At 22.7% G+C, this 10,731-nt stretch overlaps 1 protein-coding gene across 18 annotated transcripts in view; it reads left to right on the plus strand.

Annotated features, from left to right (window-relative positions):
• Positions 1-10,731, plus strand: part of LOC108002506 (poly(rC)-binding protein 3) — a 441,044-nt gene that overhangs the window by 395,820 nt on the left and 34,493 nt on the right. For all 18 annotated transcript variants that reach the window (XR_009832245.1, XM_062083263.1, XM_062083262.1 and 15 more), the window contains 2 exons: positions 8,876-8,972; positions 10,355-10,634. Coding sequence is in view for 17 of the 18 variants with exons in the window: in XM_062083263.1 (XP_061939247.1) it covers positions 8,876-8,972; positions 10,355-10,634 (377 nt within the window). In the remaining variant the exon portion in view is untranslated. The remainder of the gene's footprint in view (positions 1-8,875; positions 8,973-10,354; positions 10,635-10,731) is intronic.

The following is a 10,731-nucleotide window of genomic DNA, read 5'->3' on the forward strand; positions in this document are numbered from 1 at the left end:
ATATAGTAAAATTTGGATAATTACAAAAGTCTATTTACATAAATGTCCATTACTCATGCCCATTAATTGTAAGAAAAATTCCCTTTGGCGCAGACGATATATTTATTCTGACTCTTTTTGGCTGTCTTTTCATCTACTATCTATGTTTAGTAAATATAAAGGAAATTTCAAAATTTGGTTGAATCATATTAAAATTAAAAATTTCAGTACAATAAAGCTTCTTTTAAAACAATATAATAATTATTGTCATAGTATAATGGATATCATTGTACAATATAAATACAAAATTAATAACATAATAAAAAATAAATAACATTGTTTGGATGATCTGAATATTTAATCTTATATGTTGTAAAAGAGCTCTAAATATTGGATGAATTCAAATTCATGTACATTACATGGAATAGTACTGAAATTTAATTCCTTTGTATTTTGTCAACATAGGAAAAGAGATGGAAAAATAAAAAAAAAAATACCAAGCATCAAAATAAATATAATATATCATAATAAGTTTATGATACACCAAAAGGAATCCTCTTCCAAAAATGGGAATGACTATTAAATTATACATTTATGTTATAGATTATTTCAGCAATTATCCAATATTTATTATATATTTCATAAATGTTCGGCTTGAATTTCAATCTTCGATCACTTATCCAACTTATATTGTATTTTAACCATAAAGAACACATTTTAAACGCTTCTATAAAAATATAAATCGAAGCAAAGTTATGTAATTTGATCCGTTCCACCAGCGAAAGGTATGGTAACAACAAAACCGACCTCTAGAGTACGTATATGCTACGTACTCACATGCTTTCGCTTATTTTCACAGCTTCGCAAGAGATTTCCTTTTCCCTCTTCTGATCCCTCTTCGTACATCTTTACACGCTCTCGATATATCTCTATCTTTGTCTCTGAATCCCCTCTTGTTCAGGTCAGACTGTAAGGACCTTGTTTCCTTCAACATTGTTTCGATTTTCGAATAAAATAAACGAAGAAAAATCGATACAACAATATGGAACAAGATCAAAACTTTACAACGTTTATTCTGTAATTTTTTTTTTTAATTTTCTTCCTTTTTTTTATTTTGTTTCTTTCTATTCTATCTATAAGTCTTAATCTTTCTCTCTCTCTCTTTCTTTTCATTTTTTCGTTTCTATTCGCCTCAGTCCTTAGTTGTCCATTGTCCACTCGCCGTCCTATTTTAGAACAGCATGGCTTCCAAGCACTCTTTAGATACGAATCAAGAAAGTTCGCGCGAGGGTGGGCTGCCCTGACATCACGTTTCCACCATCTTAAGCAGGGTAGAAGTTTCTCAAATATTGTGACGATACATCATGCCTAATTTTTTATTATTATTATTTTTTTTATAATTTTTTTTTTTTTTAATTTTTATCTCTGCCTATCTCTTTCTCTTTCTCTCTGTTTCGTTTACATATGATACAATCGATTGCGAACACTATTCACATGTATTTTTTAGCATATATATTTTTAAAAAAGATAAGAGTCATTCGATGTTAAGAGTCGTCGATGATTCTTCTCGTAGAACGATGGAAATAAAAAAAAAACGATGTTCGCAACATTCGATAAAACATATTATTTATATATTTTTATATTTATTATTTTTTATTTTTTCTTTTTTCTTTTCTTATTTTTTTATTTTTATTTATTTATTTATTTATTTATTTATTTTTTTAACATATGCTCCGTAGGCTAGTATAGATGATGTTGCAGATAGAAGACCAATCATATTTGCGGTTTTCATGTTTTAGGATACAGTTATACATATATACATGTATAATATATGAAGAGAATTCTAGATCTTTAATCTCCCCAGCATCTCGTCCTGATTACGACAAGGAGCAAGAGAGAATGCACTTTTTATTTCTTTCCTTTTTTTTCTTTTTTTTCTTTTTTTTTCTTTTTTTTTTCTTTTTTTTCTTTTTTATATAGTGCGTACAGGATGTCTCATTTAATTTTGTCATTTGAAATATTTTTACTATGTATAAAATTTCATAAAAATATTTTATATGAAATTATATAAAATAATTTGCTATTTTATATAATTTGCTATAAATTTTTTATATATCAAAAGAATAAAAATTTAAAAATATTTTCTTTTTTTCAATGATTATTTTAAAAAGAAATTTAATTATATAGTAGTAAATTCTTCAAAATTATTAAGATTATACAAATAAATCATATTAATTCATTATTATCTATCATTATTATCTATTAGAATAAATTTGTCATTAAAAATTTATTCTATTATTTACAAACAATCATGCAATATTTTTATAAAATTTCAAATATGATAAAATATTTCATATGACAAAAAAATTAGTTGAAACATACAAACGTATACAGGGTGTTCACATTATTTGTGTCAATTTTTCAGCCGTGTACCAATTCAAAAAAAAAAATTTTTAATAGATAATAAAAATTTATTTATAGATAATATACAATATAACAATAATAAAAATTTCAGGAACATTTTTATTTTATTTTATTTTATTTACAGTAAGTACAAATTATCATAAATTTAAATATGGTAATTATTAAATTTAAATATATAAACGAATCATATAATTTATTTCTATAATATTATGGAGAATGTTAATACGAGCAAAATAATAAAAATTCACGTTTTTATTCATCAAATAAGTTTACAATATTTAGAAATTGTTTTTTCATTGCATCATTACAAGCTGAAAAATCATGAGTGAATACTTTGTATATATTAAGATAGAATGAAAAAATTAAAATTGTATGATTATTTTTTATAAAAAATCGTTTCATCTTTTAAATCTAATATACAAAATTTTTTGTAAAATTAATCTTTGAAGTGCTGCAAGAATTTTGAAATTTTATTATTTTGTTTTTTTTCATATATTTTTAAATATATTTTTTTTATTTATTTTTTTAATTCTAAATTCTTTTTATTTTAAATCTTCATCTTATTCTAAATTTAATTGACATATATTCATTTAAAAATTATTTAAAATTTATTTTTAACAAATTGTTTTTAATTATTATAACTAAATTGTTTTTAATTATTAAAGGAAAATATATAAAGTCAATAAAAATAATCATTTATAGATTTTATGACTTTGCAAATTTATTAGATTTTAATTATTACAAATATTACTATATGAAAAATAACTCTTATTTGCTTATTGAAAATTATTAACCGCAAAAAAGGATTTTGCTTCTATATTTTGTTTCACCACAATTAATAATATTTTATTTATTAATTTTTTTATTCCTTTTCTTTTTTTTTTATTTCAATCATTTTTAATTTCAGTCATCATAACATTATACAGGGTTAATATATTCATGAATCTTTAAAAAATCGATTCTAAAAATCAGAATAAACACAAAAATTGATATACAAAAATGATTAAATCTTATTTATTAACTTCTTATCTTATAAATTAATTCATGATGTATCATATTGAAATCGAAAGAAATATGCATGATGAGACAAAAAACATTTGGTGACATATTTGGTGATTATATTATTGATCTATTTGATCGATTTTATGCAAGATAATGAGGAATTTTCATATATAAATTTTTTTATAATAGTCAAATGTGATTTCTTTTCTTAGATATTTTTTCATAAACTTTATATAATAATATAATTTAATGAAACAAACAATGTAATAGAAAAATATAGCTCGTCTATAATATAATTTTGCAATAATTTTATGCCTAAAAACAAGAAATATTAAATTATTTAAATAAATTTTCTATTAAATAAAATCGTATAACAACAAAAAATTTCAAATTAAAAAAATAAAAAAAATGAAAATTAATAAACTATAATTTGTGTTTTTAACATTTGACACAAAATCTGTAATTATATCAATTATATCAAATATATAATCGAGTTATTGTTTGATTCAATATTATATGACAAAAGATTATTAATAATTTAAGTTTGCAATAAATAAAGCGAAGGAAAAAAATGAGATTATTCTATCGTCACATATTCTATCTGTTGTCTCATTCTATCTACGTTTTGCTTCATTTAATGCAAACTTAAATTGCTTATAACTTAATAAATAAGTCTCAATCTACATTTTCGTATATCAACTTTTGCATTTATTTGAATCTCTGGATCTCTCTAGAGATATTTAAAAGTATTCTACGAATATATTAACATTCTGTATTATACGTGTATATTTTATTATGAGTATGCATTTACGTATACAAATTTTACAACCTAGACATTACAATTTCTGTTTTATCCGTCGAACTCGGACATGGAGAGATTCTGTTGTAATTAGCGGGTTTTACATTGATTCGCTACATTCTGACTAGAGATGATGTTTGTGTAGTTTGCGGAACGGTCGATGAGTTCGCTGGCGAATTGGAATCCGAATGATTTCGAAATTACACCACGCGTAATGAACGGGATTTTTTTATCCTCATACGGTAAAGTAGAAACGGAAACAATTCGAAAAAATAAATTATTCTTTTCAGAGACAAATTATTTTTTAATCAATTAGAAAAATAATTATACATTACAATGATTTGCAGTAATTTATTCTTTATAAAGATCTAAATAAAGTTAAATAGAAATAGCATTTGAAAAATAGAAATAATAGAAAAATTATAGAAATTCAAATAAAGACTTATAAAAAAATTTTTTTTTCTAATTTTTAAAAAATTTTATTTCGTAAGATTTAACAAATTCTATACGAATTATTTTATGATTCTATAATTAATATTATTAATGAGTATTAGTACATACATATTAATATCATATATATTCATGGAAATTTATTTATATTTTTGCAAAATTCTTAATTCTTTGTAATATTATATGATTTTCGAGTTATTATTCATACATATATATATACATATATATATATTTGTTTCCATTTTTATTTGATTTTTATTTGATTTTTTCATTGAAATTTAAAATAATCTTCTACTTTCATATTTTTCTTAGAAATTATATAATTCATTAGAAATATATTTATTATAACAATTTCTAATTCTCATTTCAAAATATTTATTCAGCAAAAATTATTTTAAGACTATTATTTTTTTCTTAAACACAAATTGAATAAAATAAAGAGTTATTATCCTCAAAACATTTATTAGAGAATTATTATCAAAGAATTTATAAATTGAAACTACTTTTTTAAATTCTTATAATTCAATGATCTACATTTTTAATAAATATTATCATAAAGCTTTAAGATAAAATTTTTTTAAATATTATTGAATATAATTTAATTTAATTTATTAGTTTATTCAGTTAATAATTCAAAATTAATAAATTCTTAATAAATCTTTTTTAATTACGTATTAAGAATTTAAAAAAAATATAAATTATGAACAAGTATATTAATTATTCATTAATAATTGAAAATGAAAATAACAACAATAAAAGTTTTAATAAAAATCTAAACCTAATTTCTTATTTAATTTGTTTAATCAATTAATTATTTATTAGTCAATTATTATATCTAAATTTTTTGAAGATATTTTTCGAACGAAGTTATAAGTTTGTTCAAATGACTACTTATTCGCAGTATATCAAAAACTTTATGAAAATTCGTCAAGTTTTTTTCGAGAAGTTATAAACTGTTAAAGTTTCGAAGCAACTTGAGCAAACTCATCGATCCTGTTAATAATTCCGCCCGGCCAAGTGTTTTTAGTAATTAATATACGAACAGTAAAAATAGAGAAATAGGTCGACTGATTCCAACTTTGAAGCATCGATATCGAATGTAACTTCTATTTAAAACAAAAATATAAATAAATAAATTTATCTTGATCTATTTTACCAAAAGAGATGAAAATTATAATTGAAGCAAAGTAATATAAGAAATACATCTTTTGAGATTTCTATAAATCTATAATAATAAATAAATCAATTTCAATATTAATTTCCCTTCCATTTTGAACAAATTATTAACATAAATTATTAAAATTCTATTCTTAAAACAATAAACGAAATTAACTACAAAGATATAATATAAGAATATAAAATATTTAAAATTATATATTGAAATCAGTCGAATATTTATCAATAATAAATATTATTGTACATAACGACCAAAAAGTAAGTCATTGTAAAAAAAAAAATATATCCAAAATTGGAAAAGATACGTAGATGCATGCAACATACAACATCATAACGTTTTTTCTTTTCTCCTCATTCATCTCTTTCTATGATCCATTTCCCTCGAGGTCGTTCGTCCCTAGCAATAATAATTTTCGTCGAGTATCATAGTCGATTAGTCTCGATTAATTTCAGAGAATTTTTATGGCCAGAATCGAATTCGATTCGACGTATAATAATGTCGTACATTGTAGACGTATTCTTCGACTGGGTCGCAAAGTGTCCTGGATTCCTCGGCTTCCGATCCCTAATAGCGCAAAGCAATCTTCAGAATATCGAACTGTACTATACGTAACTTATTCGTAACCATTATGCTAGTATCGATAGCTACAGAATGAAATATGTGTCGATACTTCAGAGAAAATATACATGAATAATATGAATGAATATATAGAGTGTACTGAAATAAATAGAGATAGTGTCACATGAACAATATGTCATATTATTTTAATTTTTTAGTTTTTTTGAATGATTATTGAAATTAATGCATTTTAATGCAAAATCAAATTTGTATGAATATAATTAACGAAATAGAACTTACACATTTTCTTTATTCTTCAAATATTAAAATGCATCGTGTATAATTTTGTATATTCAAATTTTGCATAAATAAAGAAATATTCGTAATTTAATGATTAAAGTAAATGCATTAATGTTGTTATATTGTTTTGGTAAATCCAGTAAGATGAATACAATGAAGTTTTAATGCATTGGATCTTTATTTCTGGAATATTTAAAATTGTGTAAATAAATAAAATGTTTTGTGAGAAAGAATACAAAATTTGAGATTTAATGTTCTACTATTTTTCATGTGTATGTTAGTATTTATTTTTTACTTATTTCTGAAATATCGACATGTATTATTGAATCACCTTGTGTAATAGAGAAGGATCTTCGAGAAACATCGATGTATTCTTCTATTATTAGTGAACAGTAGTTGTATTTTTTTTATTTCAGTTATTTGTATTTCTTGAAACCCTCTGTAACAATATTTGATTGAGAAATTGCATGGTATATTTATAAACTTTATTTTCATGAAAATTTGTATAATTGTCTCCCAAATTGTTTTTTTTTTTTTTTTCAGAAAATATATATCAATGAAATTAATATATATATATTTATATTTTTTAATTATTTTATCAATTCATTTCAATTTATTATTATATTATATTTATTTAATTATATTATAAATAATCATTTAATAAAAAAAAATATTTAGAAAGTGAAATATTGATTTAAATTTAAATTTCATTAATTAGTAGCCTTCATAGAAATATAAACTTATATATTTTAGTAGAAGTATATTTGTTGAGTAGTTACAAAATTATTATTTTCTTTTTTCTCCTATATATATATATATAAATTCCTATCTAAAATATTTATTTTTCAATATATATACTAGTTGTTATTAAAATATATTTCAATTATTCAAAAATTTTGAAATAAATAATTTATTTAATTTTTTCTCTAATCTATTTCTATAATTGAAATATATAATAAAAATATTTTTAAAATAATTATAATTAAATTTTATTTAACAAAGAATCAAATCTTCAATAATTATTATTGAATAATTATTATTTTCTATAATGAATCATAATCTGTCTCCAGTTACAGAGGGTTAATTTAATTTCTTCTTTATTTCGAAAAATCATCTTTCATTAGATTATTATTAACATTCGATTTATCTGACTATTAAAAATTCTTTTCTTCTTCTCTGTCTTTCTTTTTAAACCAATTTCTTTCTTCGTAGCAATTTAAAAAAAAAACAATATTTTTGTTACTATAAAATTCAATTTATTCATTGATTTAAAATATATTTTATTTTTATTAAACTATATATATATATATGATAATAAATCCGTCCAATAAGAGCCACGAATGATTACGCTGGACAATTTTTCAAACTACACATCCAATTGGCGGGAAATTCAAACGAGATCATGTGTTTGAATTTCAACGTTAATTCGTTTAGTTTCATCTTGTCTACATACGTATCATCGTGCATTTCTCTTGCGTTTCTTCGAATATTTTAACGTATTTTTAGTTTTTCTTTGCGTGTAGTTATCGACTGTGAGTATATTACTATGCGTGGTTTTGAATGAACATAACGTTTTTCAGAACAACGATGAAAAGAAAAAAAAAGAAAATAATAGAAAAAAAATATCAAGAAACTCTAAAAAACATATCACAAAAGACAAGGAATTTTTTTTTTGGATCAAGTCTCAGGAAGTCGGGACATCCTATTGGTCGAAGATCGAAGAGACCATGAAGAAACAGACTTTTAAAAATTGACTGTAAAATCCAAGACGATCGATGGATCATTGACAATGGATCAATATAGAGAATTCTTTATTTTTCTCTCTTTCTCTGTCTTTCTTTCTTTCTTTTACAATTTTATCCAAAGAATGATATACCTTGTCATTTTACTTTTTTTTTTTTTTATTTCTATCATTGTTTTTTCTTCATTTTTTAGTAATTATACAGATTTAGATTTATATTATTATTATTACTATTATTATTATTTTGTTTTGTTTAATCGACGATCCTCGAATGTGAGACGCGCGAGGAAAGCAGGCAGATTGATACCTTCCTTTTTTAGATATTATTTTATATCGGTGTCTATCGTATATACCCCTTTGATCAAAAGCACTTCTTTAACTGATTAACCTCAACCAGCAACATGTGTTTTTGTTGAGCGTTGGATTTTGTTCGTCGTTGTTACAGATGGGCAAACTTGGTAGCAATCCATTGGCTGGGCTCGCAGCTCTTGGCCTTGGAGGCCTTGCCACTCCTGCCAACACTGGTGGACTAAACCCTGCAGGTATGTGAAATATTTAGTGTAATATAATGTTGCTTTTGCGACGTTGAATTATTAAGTAATCTAGAAGATTTTCTTGTTTCTTCGTGATTAAAAGAAAAATAATGTAAGAAATATGGAAAAAAATATTTATTTATTAAAATCACTATTCTTACTTTTCTTAATAAGAAAAGAATTTATAAATATTGATTTTAGAAAATTAGAAATTATTCAAAAATTTTCTATTTTTGCTTCTAGAGATGAATGATTGTTCCGATTTAAAATTGTAACTAATTCAAGTTTGACTGTTTCAAATGTTGTTTTAAACTTAAAAGAATTCTTTAAAAAATAGAAATTAAACAACAAATTTTCATGAATCTTATGATAGTATGAATTCACTATAATTAAAGTTAAACATATGTAAAATACATTAAGTATATGATTTAATATACATTCAATTTCTTAGTACTATCTGTAGAATAGTGTTGTAGTTATATAAATGATCACTTATTTTTATTTTATACATATATATGTTTCTATTGTAAAAATAAGGATATAACTTTCTTGGTTAATTAATAATTTATAATAATAATAAATTTATAGTAATTTTATAGTAAATGGAAACTTAGAAAATTTGAGTTAATTTTTTATAAGAATAGTAAAATTTTAAAAATTGATTTTTTCTCATAAATATACTTTATAAGTAAAAGAAACAATTAAAATAAGTAACTTTTTATCAATGAAAGTGAAAAAGATTAAATAAAAATAAGTTTCATAATAAAGTTTCATAATTGTATATTATATACTTATCTAAAAATTTTATATAATATGTATTAAAGTAAGAAATGTATAGTCCAATCTTTTTTCTATTTTAATTTTTTATTCTTATCTGTTTCAATATTTAAAAATATTTTCATTTTTAATAGTTTCTGAATTCCTGAATTTTGATAGTTTCATCATCATTCTATATATATATATATATAATTTATAATATAAATTATATATATATAATTTCAATTCATAAAATATGTTTCTTTATTAATGAAAAATATTTTTATATAATTTTTATAATACTGCATTAGAAATTACAAATAGATATTATTTATCTATATTTATTTATTTATAAAAAATATAAGATTGTTTCACAAAAATTAAAAATTTAAGTTATGTTAAAATATTCCTATACAATATCATTTCCTAAATATATCATATACAACTTTATAACATTTATCAATCCATTATATTTCATAAACATATATATTTCATAAATCTACAAAATTTAATATAAAAATCAATTTAAACAAAACTGAAAATATTCAAAATTATTCTAAAAAGATAAAACAGAATAATATTAAAGCAATTTTCATATTGCTCAAATATATAAAATATTTATCATATTTTTACAGCATTAGCAGCACTTGCTGGTAGTCAACTACGTACCAGCAATACAAATAGGCAACAACCAGCAGCAAACAATCAGACGCACGAGATGACCGTGCCAAACGAGCTGATTGGTTGTATCATCGGCAAAGGTGGCACCAAGATCGCTGAGATTCGTCAAATCTCCGGTGCCATGATCAGAATCAGCAACTGCGAGGAAAGGGAGGGTGGCGCTACGGATCGTACAATCACGATTACTGGAAATCCGGACGCTGTGTCATTGGCACAATATCTCATCAGTATGAGGTGAGTACCATGACTCTAGAGCTCTAGATGTCACTTTGATTTGCCCACCATGTTGAAAGGAAAACAATGATTCATGGGGAACGTTGGATTATTTTAA

Source organism: Apis cerana, linkage group LG12 (genome assembly GCF_029169275.1).
Source record: "Apis cerana isolate GH-2021 linkage group LG12, AcerK_1.0, whole genome shotgun sequence".
Taxonomy (NCBI): domain Eukaryota; kingdom Metazoa; phylum Arthropoda; class Insecta; order Hymenoptera; family Apidae; genus Apis; species Apis cerana.